This window comes from Triticum dicoccoides, chromosome 5B (assembly GCF_002162155.2).
Source record: "Triticum dicoccoides isolate Atlit2015 ecotype Zavitan chromosome 5B, WEW_v2.0, whole genome shotgun sequence".
Classification (NCBI taxonomy): domain Eukaryota; kingdom Viridiplantae; phylum Streptophyta; class Magnoliopsida; order Poales; family Poaceae; genus Triticum; species Triticum dicoccoides.
Genome location: NC_041389.1, coordinates 104,610,018 through 104,629,473, shown reverse-complemented (window position 1 = coordinate 104,629,473; position 19,456 = coordinate 104,610,018). Strand labels below are relative to the sequence as shown.

Genomic DNA, 19,456 nt, shown 5'->3' with positions numbered 1-19,456 from the left:
CAACATAGGGACATGGAAAAAAGGAGTACAAAAATATTACATGGAGATAGGAAAAAAAGATAGAAAAGAAAAGAAAAAGAAGAACGTGAACTTCATATCTAGTGTGAGAGCTAACCATCTTTGGTCAACGTCTTCCTTTACAAGATAAACCACATCGAGCACAATAGTAAGTGTGATTTCGTTGAAGGTTCGTCCGATCCGCTCCTTCCACACATTCCACAAATCATCACTTCGGCAAATAAATTGTGAAAGGCAAGCTTTATCTCGGTTCAAAATACTCTTGCTCCACCAATCTTCCAAATGGTGAAGTCGTGTGTCGTCCCTTGGTGGACAGAAAACCAAGTGCATACAACTCTTCAGATTCCACGAGTTAACAGGGTTTGCAACGCTGGTTTAGCTGATGTCCAGAAATGATGCCATCAAAGTCGTCAAAGTCAATGGATTGTTTGGCACTCCGAACAGGATATCAAGCTTTAAGAAGTACTACTACCTCCGTCCCGGTGTATAAGTCATTCGCGTAGTTCTAGGTCGATAATTTAACTATCTAAATATGTATTATATGTGACAAAAAATATATATTTAGAAACTACATCCGCGTGGAAATCTAGTGATATACTTTTCATGACATATAACACATATTTAATTCCTCAAATCGATGACCTAGAACTACGCGAATGACTTATACACCCGGACGGAGGGAGTACCTCCGTCCTGGTTTATTGGTCCTTATTGTAATCCGTGTCAAATTTTGACTATAAATTTAACCAATAAAATGTTCATGCATGTCACCAAAAATTATATCATTGAAAACTATGTTTAAATACGAATTCAACGATATAATTTTTGTTGACATGCACTAATATTGTTTTCGTTAAATTTTTGATCAAAATTTAGCACAAATTACATAGGAAACTAATAAACCAGGACAGAGGTAGTACATAACAAAGGTCATTTTTGTTTCTGCTCCGTTGGTCCATGCTGTGTCGCTTTCGGGTTGAATGGAGTAATATTGAAGATATCTTGATGATAAGCTGCAATCTCAATATGCACGTACTGTTAGATGAAAATGATGGTTGCCCCTTGAATTTTTTTATTTTTTTGAGAAACCACTCAATTACAAATAATATAAAAAAAATTAATTAAAGCTGTACCGAAGAAAATTTTGCACATGAATAATCTGGTGGTTTCTAGGCTGATGAAACGGTGTTTCTTCGTTATCGCGCATTTTCCCTCGTGAGTCAAATAAAGGTGAATTAACGGCACGGCAGGGCATGAGAAAGAGAGCCATGGTTGATTGGTTGTGACGGATTGGAGCTGGGGCTTGCAGTCAATATATCTTCCTCTCAATATTATTACTACATTCATCTGGAAAGGGACGGGACACCATGGACCAACGGGATGGAACAAAAAGCGACCTTTTGTATGTCTAGTACTCCCTCTGTCCCATCAAACATCTTACATTATGGGACGGAGAGAGTATATACGTGCGCACGTGCTAGGAATAATTCAACGACTTGCACCGGAAGCGTGAGTTAGTAATTCATCAGAGTTAGAAACAATGGTTTGACGACCTCCATAAAAATTTGGGATGATTTTATAAGTTAGTAAATTCAACCCCCATTCAGAGTGGAAAGTAGAGGCCCTTCCAAGGCTTTTGTACGCGCGTGCGCGCATGGGCTAGTTCAACAAGGTGTACCCAGAGTGCGTACTTGGGCGAAGTCTTGGATGGAGTAGCAGGGTCCTGGCTATGCACACTGTGTCTAATCCGAGTACTGAAGATGCTCAGACTTTTTCGGATTGGTGAGACAGTTTCCCGGCAATGGCGGCGGCAACAGACATGGCGAGATAGTGGGTTCTGTCTGATTCCAGATAACTACGTACCAGACTTGGCGTCCGAGCTCAAATTAGGCATAGCAGCAAAGGGTGCATTGTCAGACCAAACTCTGTTCCAGGGCCTCCACAACACCTTCAGTTAGCAGTTTTCAAGCCTTCAGTGAACGGATGGTCCAGATCGAGGCTCGCGGCACGATCCAACGGCTGAAACATGATTTACCGTTACTGTTAAATTTCACCGTGTCGTACTGTTTACCTTCTTACCGTTTTCCGCTGAGCTATGTAAGCCAGTGGCTTTACCTGAAATGAGCATCCATCTTCTGCGAGCCAAATCAAAACACATGCAGTTCCTCTTATGGCGCATATGCCATGGTTCACGCGTGCTGCACTTTCCCCCCTTTTCAGAGATTTGCGACGAACCATACCCTAGCTATCGAAACTGCTCCGATCCAGAAAGGGGCATGATCATTGTTAGGCATACCGAGCACCAGGCAATCACACCAGCCAAATCACCCACCCAGATTAGCAGCCTGACACAAAATACATGGTCCTAAAATGCCACTTCAGAATCTCAAATTAGCAGCATTCACTGAATAATCCGGCCATTAAACTCCGACAACCAACCGTAGGTTCACCAACATCAAGAGTCGATCATCGTTCATGAGAGAACACAACAGACAAAGGTTATCAGTGTCAGACCTAAATTGTTTGTTCATCAGACAATAGGAATATGGGACGTCAGTGCAGCAGCAGCTGCTCTAGGTTCGGTATCTCACTACTCTGCTTCAGTCGCAACAGCGTGCTCAGCTCAGCGCTTCCTCTTCTTGAGGGCGCGCCACTGCTTGAGGACGAACTCCACCACCTCCTTGAGTGTCGCCTTCCGGTCTTCCTTGAAGTTCCACAGCTCCGGCACCGAGTAGCGCCCGCTCGGGTTGTACTCGTTCACCTCCAGCAGCGCCTTCGTCACCAGGGTGCACACCTCCTCGCCGTACTTCTCCTTCAGCTCCCGCAGCTTCTCATCGTCCTCACGGAGAATCTCCTGACAAACAAAGCATACACACCGTTAGATAAACGACATTGCTTCATTTCGGATATGAACAGAGTATTAGTGTAAAGCACGTTCATTATGTTGTAATGCATCATGGTGAAAAACTACACCAAAATACACATACACAGGGACCAACCATTTCATGCTTGTGTTGTGGCAAGCATTTTAGTCACAAGTTCCATTGCCCAACACACGAGTCCAGCAGCAAATACTAGATGCACTCTGCTCCTAGAGCTGACGAATTACATATAACTTAACTGGTATAGAACTGACCGTCAACTTCAGAGAAAAGTGACAAAAGGACGAAAGCGAGTCTTGAGTAAATACAAATCAATTATTTTTCAATAAGATGCTATGCATATGACTGAACTCTGCACAAGGTACTGAACTCTGCACAAGGTGCCATCTTAAGTAAATGAAACTTAGCCAACCAGTTACTGTAAGCATATGACCGAATTGTCAGATTTGTTCATCAAGCATCCATCGAATATTAACTATTGCACAAAAACATAATTATTCATGGCACAGCCTAATATGACTGGCAAACTGATTAATTGTGAAGACCATCATGTGGTAGCTTACAACCACGCCATGATATGAAAAATAAGATCTTTTAAACTCCCAAGAAAAACTAGATTAGTCAACGAACACAAGAATATAGCTGGTGACACTTGGTGGCTGACAGTTTCTTGTTTTCCTCCTCTCTTTTTTGCAAGGATATGAACTGGTAATGCAACTAATATTAACGGAACAAGCTCAAATACAGCAAGATTCGAAGAATATAACACTATTCGGAGACATTAACTTGGTAAGTCCAATCTTTGTACTGTGGCAGAATTCTACCTCAATAATACTTTGATCAACAGATTAGGTATTTCCTTCTTACTAATGTGAGAATTTTTGCTACGTATTGTTAGATGTGTATAGCCCTTTTCGGTTCATCCCTATTGTATACGGGGTTTTCTGCACTTTACCACACATGTATATGTAATGGCCTTTGGCCCTCAGTGAATACTAGTTGCTGTTTATCCAACATGGTATCAGATGTTAGGTTCCCCTCTCTCCCGCACGCTGCAACTCCGTGCTAGCTCCTCCCCCGATCCGTCCCCTTGCCGTCCGGCTGTTGGTGCTCGCTGCCCGTTTAGGCCGCTGTCGCATCTGCCCCTCCTCGTTGCGAATCCGGCCGATCCGCCCACTGGGCCTGGTCCGGCCCGGTCGCAGCCGCCTCCTGACTGGCCGGTCGCCCTCGCCCCAAGCTCCGCGTGGTCCTCCTCGCTGCGGATCCGGCCGCCCCGGCCCTCCTAGCCGCGGATCCGGCCACCCCGGTCTGCTCCACGGCCAGGCTCGGCCTGGCCGCCGCCGCCTCCTGATACGTCTCCGTCGTATCTATAATTTTTGATTGTTCCATGCCAATATTCTACAACTTTTACATACTTTTGGCAACTTTTTATACTATTTTCGGGACTAACATATTGATCCAGTGCCCAGTGCCAATTCCTGTTTGTTGCATGTTTTTTGTTTCGCAGAAAATCCATATCAACCGGAGTCCAAACGGGATAAAAACGGACGGAGAATATTTTTGGAATATTTATGATTTTTGGGAAGAAGAATCGACGCGAGATGATGCTCGAGGGGCCCACGAGGCAGGGGGCGCGGCCCTGACCCTCGTGGGCACCCCGTAAGGCAGTTGCTTCTCTTCTTTTGCCGCAAGAAAGCTAATTTCCGAAAAAAAATCATGTTGAAGGTTTCAATCCAATCGGAGTTACGGATATCCGGATATATAAGAAACGGTGAAAGGGCATAATCAGGAACGCAGAAACAAAGAGAGACAGAGAGACAAATCCAATCTCGGAGGGGCTCTCGCCCCTCCCACACCATGGAGACCATGGACCAGAGGGGAAACCCTTCTCCCATCTAGGGAGAAGGTCAAGGAAGAAGAAGAAGAAGGGGGGCTCTCTCCCCCTCTCTCCTGGTGGCGCTGGAACGCCACCGGGGCCATCATCATCACCGTGATCTACACCAACACCTCCGTCATCTTCACCAACATCTCTATCACCTTCCCCCATCTATCTACAACGGTCCACTCTCCCGCAACCCACTGTACCCTCTACTTGAACATGGTGCTTTATGCTTCATATTATTATCCAATGATGTGTTGCCATCCTATGATGTCCGAGTAGATTTTCGTTGTCCTATTGGTAATTGATGAATTGTTATGATTGGTTTAATTTGCTTGTGGTTATGTTGTTGTCCTTTGGTGCCCATCATATGAGCGTGCGCGTGGATCACACCATAGGGTTAGTTGTATGTTGATAGGACTGTGTATTGGAGGGCAAGAGTGACAGAAGCTTCAACCTAGCATAGAAATTGATGCATATGGGATTGAAGGGGGCCCAATATATCTTAATGCTATGGTTGGGTTTTACCTTAATGAACGTTAGTAGTTGCGGATGCTTGCTAATAGTTCCAATCATAAGTGCATAGAATTCCAAGTCAGGGATGACATGCTAGCAGTGGCCTCTCCCACATAAAACTTGCTATCGGTCTGGTAAAGTAGTCAATTGCTTAGGGACAATTTCGCAACTCCTACCACCACTTTTCCACACTCGCTATACTAACTTTATTGCTTCTTTACCTAAACAGCCCCTAGCTTTTATTTACGTGCTCTTTATATTCTTGCAAACCTACCCAACAACACCTACAAAGTACTTCTAGTTTCATACTTGTTCTAGGTAAAGCGAACGTTAAGCGTGTGTAGAGTTGTATCGGTGGTCGATAGAACTTGAGGGAATATTTGTTCTACATTTAGCTCCTCATTGGGTTCGACACTCTTACTTATCGAAAGAGGCTACAATTGATCCCCTATACTTGTGGGTTATCACCTCCTGCCGGTCCTTCTTGCCGCGGATCCGGCCGCCCCGGTCTGCTCCACGGCCAGGCCGAGCCTCCTGTCGGTCGCCTACTGCAACAGGCCGCCGCCTCCTGCCGGTCCTTCTTGCCGCGGACCAGGCCGCCCAGTCCTTCTCCGCTGCCAGGCTCGGCCCGGCCGCCGCCGCCGCCTCCTGCCGGCCGGCCGCCGGCACCCCCTGCTCCGCTTGGCCTTCCTCGCCTCGGCCATCTCTCGCTTGGCCGCTCGTACAGAGTGCTCCTGCTCTTGTTCGGCCTGGCTGTTCCTTGGGCTGGTTGACCCCGTGTAGCAATCCATTCCAAAAAAACAGTGAGCTCGTCATGTCTTCGTCGGGCTATGTGGTTGTTCCTCGGTGCTCGGTGATCTTTGATGGCACCAACTATGCCAAGTTTGTGGGTTTCATGCGCATCCACATGCGTGGTCTTCTCCTGTGGGGTGTTCTCTCTGGCGAGGTTCCCTGTCCGCCTTGCCCTGTTGCTCCTGTGGCTCCTATCCCGTCGGTGCCGCCTGTTCTTGCTGCTGATACTTCTCAGGCTGATCCGGATACAGCCAAGGCCCTTGACGATGTTGCAGTTGATGCTTATGATCAGCAGGTATCCGCCTACTCAGATGCTCTTTCTACTTATCGAGATGATCTGTCTGCTTACACTCAGTGGTGCAATGATGATGCTCGAGCTGCTGCTATTCTCACTGTGAGTTTTTACCTCAGCTTGCATCTGAGTTCATGGGTCTCGGTACTGTTGCTGCGATGTGGTCCTATCTTTGTCAGCGCTATCAGCCATCTGGTGATGCTCTCTACTTATTTGTGGTGTGTCAGGAGCACGCTCTTCAGCAGGGTGACTCTTCTGTTGATGAGTTCTAATCATAGAGCTCTGCCATCTGACATCAACTTGACTCTCTCAGGACAGTTGTTTGTGGCACTTGCCGTTGTTGCCAGACTGTGCGGTCAGACTTGGAGTTTCATCGCCTCCATGAGTTCTTATCTCGACTTCGTCCCGAGTTTGAGCCTCGGCGTGCTCACCTACTTGCTCGTGGTCGTGTTGCTTTTTCGGAGGTGCTTGCAGAGATTCGTGCTGAGGAGACATGCCTTTGTTCTGCTGGTCTGCTTGTGGTTCCCACGGTTCTTGCTGCCCGAGCTCCTGTGTCATCTGCTCGCCTCACCACTCCACCGCTCCTGCCCACACCTCCAGGGGGGCGAGTTATCCTCCTTCTTCAGGAGAGGGTCGGTCGCGCTCGCACACCTTCTGTGGCTACTGCAACAGGCCAGGTCACCCAGAGTCTGATTGTCACAAGAAGCGGAAAGACGTGAAACGCTCTTCTTCTAGTGGGACTCGTGCGTCTTCCTCGACTTCGTCGCTCACTAACCAGGATATTGTGCGGCTCAAGTGCATGTTGGCTTCCTTTGGTTCTCCCTCGACGGATTGTGTTGCCGCTGTGACTGCCACCACCACTCCGCCCCCGCCGGAGCCTACTCAGTCAGGTACATCCTCGTGGGTTCTGGATTCTGGAGCTTCTTTTCATATGTCTTCTGATTCTTCTGCTTTATCTTCTCTTCGACCTCTTGATTTTCCTCTTAATGTTCTCACTGCCGATGGCACACATCTTCCTGTTACTAGTCGTGGCATCCTTTCCACTCCGTCCTTTTCGGTTCCTAGTGTTTCTCATGTTCCTCGTCTTGCCATAAATCTCTTTTCTGCTGCCCAACTTACTGATTCTGGCTGTCGTGTCATTCTTGATGCCGACTCTTGTTCTGTTCAGGATCATCGCACTCAGGCTCTAGTTGGCGCTGGGCCTCGGCGCCGTGAGTCTGAGGGCCTTTGGGAGGTTGAATGGCTTCGTGTTCCTTCCGCTGCTACCACATATGCCAGCTCTCATGCTCTAGCTGCCTCCTCTTCTGCGTCCTTCCAGCAGTGGCATCATCGACTTGGTCACATCTGTGGCTCTCACTTGTCCTCATTAGTTCACCAAGGCGTCTTAGGATCTGTCTCTGGTGATGTTTCGTTGCATTGTGATGGTTGTAGGCTTGGCAAACAGACTCAGTTACCTTATCCTACCAGTGAGTCTGTATCTCAGCGTCCTCTTGACTTCTATTTTCAAGGCGTCGCCTAGGCGTCGCCTAGGCGACGCCTAGGCGTCAGAGCGCTCGCGAACGTCAAGGCGTCGCCGTCGCTTTAGTTTTTTGTCTAAGGCGTCCGCCTTGTGCTGTTGAGGCGTCCAAGGCGTCGCCTAGGCGTCCGAGGCGCCGCTTTGCTTGATTTTGGACGCCCTGGACATGCGCGGGCAGGTTGAGCGGGAACCAGCAGCTGGCGCGCGCCAGAAAGAGGAATTGGCGGGAGGGAAGAGAAATTGGGCGGGAGAGAGGGGGTAAACAGAGGCAGGAGAGAGAGGGGAACACACCTGTGACTCCAAATCGAGGGGAAAAGAGAGAGGAGCTCTCTCCTCTCAGTCTCTCACGCCGCCGGCCCAGATCCGTTCCTCCTCCGCCGGCCTCCCCCTGTCCGGCCAAGCTCCTCCTCCGCAGGCCCTTCCCCTCTCCGGCCAAGATCCATCTCCGCCGGCCATCCCCCTCTCCGGCCAAGCTCCTCGGCCGCCGGCAGCCCTCTCCCAAGGTACGGCTCCTCTCTGCCTCTCTTTTCCCCTCACCTGCCCATGTTTTCTGATGGTGCTGCTGCTTGTGCCTCACTGCTTTGCCTCTAAGCTAGCCCTCTGTTTAGTATATGCATGTGTAGATGTGGTGCTGTGCCTCTGCCCTCTGCCCACTGCCCTCTATTATAGTAGTGTTAGCTGCAAGTTGTGATTAAAATAGATGCTGATTGTCCTTGTTAGCTGATTAGAATAGTAGGTTAGTGGATCTTCTTTATACTAGCTTATTATTAGAATAGTAGCTGTTTGTCCTCTGTGGCTCTGCCCTCTATGGCTGTATTATATTGTTAATTGTTTGCACTTTGCACTTTGCAGTCCCACAATGGCAGATTCAGGAGCTGATGGGGGTGGTGATGCTTATGATCCAATGAAAGATCCAGAACGCAGGCCACGGAGGTCAAATGATCCAGGCTGGAATTATGGGTATTGGTTGACACCTGGCAACAGCAATAATGTTGTGTGCAATCTTTGTGGCAAGATAACTAAAGGAGGGATCAAGAGACACAAAGAGCATCTTGCTGGCACCGGTGGGGATGCAACGGGTTGTCCAAAGGCTACCACACAGCTTAGGAGGGAGATGTTAGAATATTTGGAAAAGAACAGGAGAAACATAGGACAGCCAGATGATGATGATGATGTAGTGGAGGTAGATGTAGCAGGGACAGTTCAAAGCTCCACTAATGAAGCAACAGCTCAATGCTTCGCTACAAGACCAAGTTCAGGGACAGCAGCCAAGAAGAACAAGAAAGCCTTTGTAGTAAAAATATCAGGCAAAAAGTGTCAATCTGTTGCTCTCAAGTCAATTGTTTCCATGCTTAGGAAGAAACCTGAGGATGTTGTCGATGAAAGACGCTCCGGTTGCTCTCAAAGCACCATGGAGTCCAGCACAAAAACACCGGAAGAGAGGCACTATGTGAGTATGCAGTGGGCATTGTTTTTCTATGCGTGTGGCATTCCTTTCAATGTTGCAAGCTGTAGGCAATTCCAGATTGCAATAGAAGCCTCTTGTCAATATGGCCCAGGTTACAAGCCTCCTTCTCCTCATGAGCTGCGAGAGCCATTGCTTAGGGATTGTGTCAAGGAAACAAAAAAGTTGAGGGTGAAGCACGAGGTAGCATGGAAGCAATATGGCTGCACACTAATGTCAGATGGCTGGTCCGATAAAAGGGGACGCCACTTGATCAACTTCCTTGTAAACAGCCCGGCGGGCACTTACTTCTTGGAGTCGGTTGATGCATCAAGTGAATGCCAAGATGCTCGGATGATAGCAGATTTGCTAGAGAAGAGAATCGAGGATGTCGGTAAAGAGTATGTTGTCCAAGTTGTCACCGACAATGGTGCTAACTACAAGGCAGCGGGTAAGATACTAATGGAAAGGATTCCTACACTATATTGGAGTCCATGTGCATGCCATTGCTTGGACCTGATGTTGGAAGATATAGGGAAGCTAAAGCCATTTAAGAGGCCTATTGCACGGGGTAGACGAGTCACCACTTTCATCTATAGGCATGGCAGAATTCTTAGTCTAATGAGGAAGGCAACGGGTGGGCTGGATCTTGTGAGACCCGCAGCCACTCGCTTTGCCACATCCATTCTTGCTCTTAAGAGTTTGGTCAAGCACAAGCAAGCATTGAGGAGTCTATTTACATGTCAAGCATGGGTTGGAAACAAATTGGCCAAAACTGCAGCCGGTTTGAATGTGCAAGACATTGTGCTTTCAGCAGATTGGTGGCATGCAATTGAGGACTGCCTTAGAGCTTCAGGTCCACTACTTCGAGTGCTTAGGGTAGCGGATGGTGATGAGATTCCTGCCATGCCAGAAATGACAGCACTAATGAGGTTTGCAAAGGAGAAGATCAATCAAGGTTTCCCCCACCAAAACAAGCAAGCTTTGCTCAAGAAGATCATTGACATTGTTGACAAACGTTGGGAGAATCAAATGGATCATCCATTATATGGGGCTGCTTTGTTTTTGAACCCTGGAAAATACTTCTCTATTGCTGAGAGTGGTGATGATGCCCTAATTGGGGAGCTAAGAAGTTGTTTTAATGATGTCCTTGCACGAACAGTACTTGATGTCAATACTCGCAACAAGATTGATGCACAAGCCGTTCTCTATGAGGACAAGAGAGGACCCTTTGCTAATCCGATGGCAATCGATAACATGGTCCAGAAAAACCCTCGTAAGTGAACTAAAGTTAATTTCAGCAACAAGGAAGTTAATTTCAGCTTGTTATTTTCTGTACAAAGTATAAACTCCTAATGCATGTGTGTGTTTATTTTACCATTTTAGTTGATTGGTGGCGTTCATATGGTGGTCGGGCAGTTGAGCTACAAAGGTTTGCAAAGCGTACTGTTAGTCTTTGTGCTTCATCATCCGGCTGTGAGAGGAATTGGAGCGCATTTGAACATGTGAGTAACTTCTTTGTCTTTATTTCATCAAGAGAAAGTTAGTTTCAGCAAGTAATCTCAGCAAGTTATTTATTCACTCTATTTGCTATTTGTAGATCCATACCAAGAAAAGGAACCGGTTACAACACCGACTCTTGAATGACAATGTTTTTGTTTCATACAACCGGAAGAACTTGGATAGGTTTCAAAAGAGGCGTGAGAAGATGGGTGGCAATAGCTATGACCCTCTAGTCATTGAGGATTTTGATTGGGGCAATGAGTGGGTTGACCCAACAATACCTCCACCCCAAGGTGCTCGAGGGTGTCCCGATGACATTTCATGGGAGCTTGTTGATGAGGCTGTTGGTGCAAGTTCGTCGCTGCAAGGTCGCAACTTTCCTAGAGCTAGCACCATGGCAAGGGGGGCCTCAAATGTTAATGTCCAGTACCAAAGGCAGCGCAAAAGGGCTGCTCCGTCACCAACATTTCTTCATGAAGATGACGAAGAGGATGACCAAGAACAACAACCAAGTATCCCCAATGGAGAGGATGATGATTCAGACTTTCTTCAAGATGATGTTGATGTGACCGATGATGATGAAGATCCAACTAGTGCTGACCAAGATGGCGAAGACAACACAAATACTACCATCGATGAGTTCGATGATGGCTATTGAGAATTGAGTGTGGCCAGCCTTGCTTATGATCATGTGTTTGCCTGTTTGGAACCTAAATTTATGTTGTGAACTTGTGAACCTAAATTATTGTGTTGTGGACTTAGTTTATGTAATATGTAATGCACTCATGTTTGTCATCTTGTTTTGCACTTGCTCTGTCATCTACTCTGTTTTTTTACCAATGGTGATCTATTAATTAAGTTTAGTTTTAACCATATATGATATATGTTCATCTTTATGCAGATTTCTATTGTGGAAGGCAGAAATGGGAAACAAGATGGGAGGAATGGATGCTATGTGGGCTCAACAACCAGGAAATTCAAGGTATGAATCAGTTACATGTCCACTCATGGCTGCCATATTAGTACCCCTAGCGCCTAATAATAAGTGTCTAAGGCGTCGCCTCGCCTCACGCTTTGAGCGCCTAGGCGTTGAGGCGCCCCCCCAGCGCCTTAAAGCGCCTGGACGCCTTGAAAACATAGCTTGACTTAGTTCATTCTGATGTATGGGGTCCTGCTCCTTTTGACTCGAAAGGGGGTCATCGCTACTATGTTTTGTTTATTGATGATTTCTCTCGCTACACTTGGCTTTATTGTATGAAATCTCGCAGCGAGGTTCTCTCCATATACAAGTGTTTTGCTGCCATGGTTCGCACTCAATTCTCCACGCCTGTCCGTATCTTCTGTGCTGACTCAGCTGGAGAGTATATCTCTCACATGTTGCGTGGTTTTCTTGTGGAGCAGGGTACTCTTGCCCTAGTTCCCATCCTCAGAATGGCGTTGCTGAACGCAAACATCGCCATTTGGTTGAGACGGCTCGGACGATGATGATCGCCGCCTTTCTTCCACCCCATTTTTGGGCTGAGGCTGTTTCCGCATCCACCCACCTCATTAACATTCAGCCATCGGCTGCCTTGAAGGGTGGTATTCCTATGGAGCGTCTCTGGTCGCTCTCCGGACTACTCTCCTCTTCGTATGTTTGGATGCGTGTGCTATATTCTTCTTGCTCCGCGAGAACGAACCAAGTTGATTGCTCAGTCAGTTGAGTGTGTTTTTCTTGCTACAGTGATGAGCACAAGGGCTATCGTTGTTGGGATCCTGTTGGTCGCCGACTGCGCATTTCGCGTGATGTGACTTTTGATGAGTCTCGCTCTTACTATCCGCGTCCCTCCTCCTCGAGCTTTTCCGTGGAAGATATCTCTTTTTTCCTCCTTCCCGACACATCTCCCTCTGTGCCTCCTGTTTTCCCTCTCCCCCGATGAGTCTCCCTACACCACCAGTACCACCATCACCTCCCTCCTCCTCCTCCTCTCCCTCCCCACCCTCCTTCCCAGTCTTTCGCCCTCACTCCCCCTTTCCTCTCCACTACACTCGTCGTCCTCGTGCTGTGGATGATCCTACTAATGTACCCTCTACTTACGGTGTTTCTCCTCTCACGCCTCACCGGTCCATAACCTTCGCGTTAGGCCTTGTCCCCCACCCGATCGCTATTCTCCTGACCGGTATGGTCTCTCTGCCATTGCTGAGCCCACCACCTATCGGGCTGCCATGACTGAGCCTGAATGGCAGCTTGCGATGGCTGAGGAGCTTGCGACGCTTGAGCGCAATGGCACGTGGGATCTGGTTCCTCCCCCTTCTGGTGTTCGTCCCATCACGTGCAAGTGGGTCTATAAGATTAAGACTCGCTCCGATGGTTCTCTTGAGCGCTACAAAGCTCGTCTTGTGGCTCGTGGCTTTCAGCAGGAACATGGGCGTGATTATGATGAGACTTTCGCTCCTGTGGCCCACATGACCCGCACTCTCCTTGTTGTGGCTTCTGTTCGTCATTGGCCTGTGTCTCAGCTTGACGTTCAGAACGCCTTTCTCAATGGCGATTTGCATGAGGAGATTTATATGCAGGCACCACCGGGGTACTATGCTCCTGATGGTCTGGTCTGTAACGCCGCTCCCTCTATGGTCTTAAACAGGCCCCTCGCGCCTGGTTCGAGCGTTTCGCCTCTGTGGTGACTGCCGCTGGTTTCTTGCCTAGTGATCATGACCCCGCGTTGTTTGTTCACACGTCTCCTCGTGGTCGGACTCTTCTCCTTCTCTATGTTGATGACATGATCATCACTGGTGACGACTCTGACTATATTGCCTTTGTTAAGGCCCGCCTTCGCGACCAGTTCCTCATGACTGATCTTGGTCTACTTCGATATTTTCTTGGGATTGAGATCTCCTCGACCTTTGATGGCTTCTACATCTTCCAGGAAAAATATATTCATGATCTTCTTGCTCGTGCTACTCTTGGTGATGAGCGCACTATTGTGACTCCTATGGAGCTCAGTGTTCAGCTTCGTGCCTCTGACGGTGACCCTCTTCCTAATCCCACTCGCTATTGTCACCTCGTTGGCAGCCTTGTCTACCTTGCCGTTACGCGTCCTAACATCTCCTATCCTGTTCACATACTGAGTCAGTTTGTTTCAGCACGCACCTCTGTCCACTATAGTCATCTCTTTCGTGTTCTCTGTTATCTTCGTGGCACGATCTCTCATCGCCTTTTCTTTCCCCGCTCCAGCTCTCTTGAGCTCCAGGCCTACTCTGATGCTACATGGGCTAGTGATCCCTCTGATCGCCGCTCGCTGTCTGCTTATTGTGTCTTCCTTGGTGGCTCTCTCATTGCCTGGAAGACAAAGAAACAGACTGTAGTTTCTCGCTCGAGTACAGAGGCTGAGTTGCGAGCAATGGCTATGTTGACGGCTGAGGTGATCTGGTTACGGTGGCTACTTGAGGATTTTGGTGTGTCTGCTACTACCTCGACTCCCTTACTGTCAGACAGTACCGGTGCTATCAGTATTGCGCGTGACCCGGTAAAACATGAGCTCACCAAGCACATCGGTGTGGATGCCCACTTTGTGCGTGCTACTGTGCAGGATCAGACTCTCGCTCTTCACTATGTGCCCTCTGAGTTACAGTTGGCCGACTTCTTCACGAAGGCATAGACTCGAGTGCAACATAGTTTTCTTCTCTCCAAACTCAGTGTTGTTGATCCACCATGAGTTTGAGGGGGGGGGGGGTGTTAGATGTGTATAGCCCCTTTTTGGTTTATCCCCATTGTATAAGGGGTTTTCTGCACTTTACCACACATGTATATGTAATGGCCTTTGGTCCTCAGTGAATACTAGTTGTTGTTTATCCAACACTTATGTCCCTTTAGATCAATGTAAGAATATCTAGGGGAGTAAGTTGGTGCCTCAGATTCTCATCTTTCACCACAATTTCATAGACGTACCATGTTACTGTTTGCAGAACTGGAAATTCACTACGAAATTGGCAACTCAAGATTACAAGCTATTAGAGAAGAGAAAAGTGTATAAAAGCAAGATTGAAGAGATTATTACCTTCGCTTTGCCGCCATCCACAACAACTTTAAAAGGGTGCCATTCTGGATTTCTAATCTCATCCTCCCACTTTGAACAAAGAATGGAGGCAGTAACTTCTGCATCTTCTTTTGCCATTTTACGTTTGCAGGCAATCGCAAATGATTTCAGATCAAGATCACCCATTCTTTTAATGCCTATATTTGCTCGGCCAGTTGTGACATCCAACAAACCCTACAGCATATGTGACAGATAGCTCGAAGATGTAAATACAAAAAAAAATACTAGACAAGTGCAAGTGCACAATAAATGAGTTGCCTTACATCTATTAGCTTCTTCCGAGCATCTTGCAACTCATCGTTGCTCATCCTTTCCTTTATAAGCAGAGCCCCATGGAGTGATTCCATCTCATTTATTTCATCATACTTCTCCTGCAGCTCCTTGCTAAGTTCATCAATTTTCCTCTTTGATTCAAAGTCTTCCTCGCCTGGCATATGCTTCATAACATTCAATTTTCCCTGCAGCTGTTTTATTTTTAACTCAAGCTTTTGTCTGGCATCCAGTTTCTGCTCTAACTTGATAATCTCATCTACAGCAGCTTGTTTCTCCCTCTACAGTTTGCCATTTCCAGCAAAGTAAGTCAGTCATATGAATTAGCATCTAAAGAAGTCAAGTGAAACAATATATCAAGGCACAAACCTTGTGTTTTTCCACAAGCTTCAGGACCATTTCGTCGGCCTTCTGTTGCTCCAATGTTGCCATCTTGAGATATTTTGCCTTGATCATGTTCTGTATTCACCACAACAGCCTGACATGAGTGTTATGCAGAAACACTGAGTAGGGGGTACCTAACGGCATCTACATGTTTACCTACCTACCACGATGCCCTCTCTAGAGATTAAAAAACAAGTTCCATGCATTTTGCTCAAATTGTTGAAATGTTCTAGATCGAAATGTCGAACGACAAAAAAAAAGTAAACAGAAAGACACATTTTTTCAATGGCATGTGTTTCTGTCAGATGGACATGGGATCTGATCACCTCATCATTTCCCCCCCTCAGGTTTCTCTCTGGATTAATCCCATCTTAACGCAATATGTTTTTGGTTTCTCTGGCAGACACAGCACAAGAAGTAGTAACAGAAAGAACACTAGGGTAGTGTTTTTTGTGTTTAAGCCTAGTGGAGCACATAGGTTTTTTATGTTTAGGCGTAGTGGAAGTGGAACTCTGTAATTATGATTCTCCAAACAAAAACTCTGTAATTATGATTCTCCAAACAATAGGTTCTGAACACAGGAAATATTTTCTACAAAGCAATTTTGTGGTGATTTTTTCTTGCAGCGTAATCTAGAAAGAAGCACCGAAACAATGAACCATCATTCGTAACAAACAAAAAGAGGTGACACAAAACTAATTTCCATATATCATATTTTTATGGGAGACATCCGGTGCGTACCTTTTCCTTCTCCTTCTCGAGATTCCTTATGTCAGATTCGCTACGCACAGCAAGCTCATCGAGCTGCTTGGATTTGAGCTCAAGATCCTGCATCTTGGAATCCAGCTCCGAACGGACCTTCTGATTCTCATTGATAATCATCTGAGAGTGCCGACGAGCAAGCTGCTGCATCTTGTGGATTTCTGGTCACAATGCAATGCAAGTTCAGAAGGCATTAAATAACTGAAAGGTCCCTCCCAATGCTCAAAGGAGAGAAATGCATATATGTTGTTCTGTCATAATAACAGAGCATATGAACAGAAAGAGTTTGCAACCAACTAACCATCGTTGTATCGCTGGAGCATGAGCTCCTTCTCTTCCATCACCCTGTCCATCGAGGTAGTCCTCTCACTGTACTTGGACTCAAGCTCCTGGACATGCTTGGCCTTCACCTCAATCTGGCTGGCCAAATTGGCCACCAGCTTGTCAGTCTTGCGCGTCCCTTCGCTCTCAAGCTCTGCAACGGACTTCACATCGCCATTCCTCTGCAGGTACTCCCCGATCAGCCCCGGCCTCCGTCGATCGTCGGCCCTTGCAACCCACCCGAACATCATCTCCGGCGCTCCTCGGCACCTGCTCGCCTCCCAGCTAAGTTTGCCACGGCCCTGTGCCTCAAAGTGACTCTCAAATTTGAGACCATTGCCGAGAGAGGCATAGTCCTTCCCGAACTCGACGATGGCGTTCCCGGTGTGGCCTCTGTGGCTCCACAGAGGCACGACCTTGTGCGGGCAGAAGGCGGCGAGCTGCTCCTTGAGCCGGTTCCCGCTCTCCCCGATCTGCCGCCCGCCTCTCCGCTCGGTGGGCACGTTGGCCAGCACGCCCATCCACGGCCACACGAACTGCTCCTCTCTGCTCTGGACACGGCGAGGCCCCACGGCCGGCGGCGGCTCCGGTGAGTCCGGCACTTCGTCCTTCGCGCGCTTGGTGAGGCCGCGGTCATGCCCATTAGCGTCTGAGCCTGCTCCATCTGCGTGACGCCGAGTCAGGGTATCGCTGGCACTCCGGTCGCTCCTCCGGAAACCCCCTTCCTCGCGAATCCTACCGAAATGGGGAAAGGAAAGACGCTCAATTGCAGCCGCCTCTCGGGTATGGAGCGAAATCTCAGGGAGGGGGAAAGCATCACGTACCGCTCATCAGGTGCCTCGCCGGAGTCCATGGACCCGGGCGCCTGCTGGCCAGACCGACGCCGCCCCCGCCGCCAACCAACCTAGGTTTACTGCCCAGTAAGGATCGGTCGGTCCAATGCCGTTCGGAGGAAGGGGGAGGCGAGCGAGTCCGAGGGGTTGGGCTCACCTTGCCTCGGCGCCGGCGAGGTGCTGTAGCCGAGCAGAGCAAAGCGGAGAGGCGGAGGAGGTGAATGAATGATGATCCCGTGATCGATCGAGCAGGCGATCGAGAGGACGAAATGGCCAAATCGGGTAAGCGTCCGTCCGACCCATGGTGCAGCCGGGCCACCTTGCTCTCTCTGCCACACTCCTCAAGCCTCTGCACCCGTCCACGTGTCCACATCTTATCGGCCTACAGTTACAGAGTGGTAACTCTCTCCTGCGATTAAGAACTACCTCAAATTTCATGGTAAATTCTTTAATACGTATGCTGTACCACCAAGGCTTCAATAAGATGCTGCAATTAGACAAGAACAGCGTCACCCAACCTGTATATTGGACGACATTTCATTACCTTTAGAACATCTCCAGCCCATCAAACTCGGTGCCCTAAAAAAGTTATAATGCATGAGGGAGAAGGTTTTTGGACACCGTGGTTGCTGTTGCTTTTCCAGATGATGTAAAACTGGTGCCCACAAGGTTCAGCTTGGGTGCTCTCATAGGATCCGACGGATGGGGAAACGGAAGGCAGATCTCACGGTTGCTAGGGCACCGAGCTCAATTCCGGTTGTCGGGGACGCATAGGGATGGCGTCCAGAGGGACAAGGGGCCGAAGGGGTTCCAGAGGTGCTGCTAACTCCAGTGACGCTGCGCCGCATGAGCGTCGAACGAAGTCATGGCTCGGTGGTGGTCCCGCGGATCGATTGGTGGTCTCCCTGCCACTAGTCAATCTCGACGACTGATGGTGGCACGATGACGACTATTTCTTTTTTTTTTAGTTTTTTTGGTTTCTTTCTTGGTTTTCACGCCCCAGTAGGCCCCCTCAAGGGGGACGGACACCTCTACTGAGATGAAAGGAAGGTCAGTAGATTAGAGCCGGAATATTGTTTATTTCCTTTCATACCCAGGTGGTGAGGAGGAGATGGAGGACGGCCCTCGGGGGGAGGGCCATTACACTGTTAGGTTTAACATAGGACTGAGCATGTCTCAAGGGAGTGAGACATGCACTAACAAGGCTCATGCGTAAAGGGATTTCAATAGCATTTTTTCTTCTGTTTTCTTTTTCTTCATTTTTCTTTGGTTTTGTTAGTTTCCATCTCAGTTTTTTATCTATTTTTTATTTCTCTTTTCTCCCAGGTTTTCGTTGTTTTTTCTATAATTTTTGGTATATCTAACACATTTTAATACACATTCAATATTTTTTATTATTTTTCTATACACATTTAACATTTTTAAAATGCTTGATTAACATTTGTCAAACACTTGCTCAACATTTTTCTGAAATGCTTGACTAATATTATTGTCTACATGATCGATTATTTCATCATTTTTTAATACAAGGTCAACATTGTTTTCTATAAATATTTAATTTTTTTGAAATGCTTGATTAAAACTTATCAACTACTCCCTCCGTCCGAAAATACTTATCATCAAAATGGATAAAAAAAGGTGTATCTAGAACTAAAATACATCTAGATACATCCTCTTTTATCCATTTTGATGACAAGTATTTTCGGACGGAGGGAGTACCTGTTTAACATTTTTTAAAATGCTAACTTAACATTTTTATATTAAAGATAAAAAACAATCATTTTTTAAATACATTATCAAAATTTTTTATACCCGCATAAAACTATTATCATATACAAATATAACATTTTTAAATGCTTGATTAATATTTTTTGAATACTTATTAAACATTTTTTGAAATGCTTGATTCAAATACAAGTTTAATTGTTTTTGAATAAATGGTCAACAAAATTCAAATACAAGTTTAAC

The 19,456-nt window shown here is 47.2% G+C and overlaps 2 protein-coding genes across 3 annotated transcripts; one reads left to right on the top strand and one right to left on the bottom strand.

Annotated features, from left to right (window-relative positions):
• Positions 1-2,384: 2,384 nt before the first annotated feature.
• On the bottom strand, positions 2,385-17,748 carry LOC119307633 (factor of DNA methylation 1-like). The gene is made up of 8 exons (XM_037583705.1): positions 17,646-17,748; positions 17,480-17,559; positions 16,636-17,390; positions 16,314-16,495; positions 15,558-15,647; positions 15,182-15,469; positions 14,880-15,092; positions 2,385-2,872 (listed from the first exon to the last, which is right to left on the bottom strand). The coding sequence occupies exons 2-8, from the start codon at positions 17,506-17,508 to the stop codon at positions 2,642-2,644; spliced, it is 1,788 nt and encodes a 595-aa protein (XP_037439602.1). The 5' UTR covers positions 17,509-17,559; positions 17,646-17,748; the 3' UTR covers positions 2,385-2,641.
• LOC119307632 lies at positions 7,880-11,665 on the top strand. Of its 2 annotated transcripts, XM_037583704.1 has the most exons (5): positions 7,880-8,332; positions 8,369-8,398; positions 8,748-10,615; positions 10,726-10,844; positions 10,940-11,665. In XM_037583704.1, the coding sequence occupies exons 3-5, from the start codon at positions 8,755-8,757 to the stop codon at positions 11,498-11,500; spliced, it is 2,541 nt and encodes an 846-aa protein (XP_037439601.1). In that variant the 5' UTR covers positions 7,880-8,332; positions 8,369-8,398; positions 8,748-8,754; the 3' UTR covers positions 11,501-11,665. The 2 variants fall into 2 exon arrangements, with proteins under 2 accessions (XP_037439601.1, XP_037439600.1); XM_037583703.1 differs by having other exon boundaries at positions 7,880-8,398.
• Positions 17,749-19,456: the final 1,708 nt, after the last annotated feature.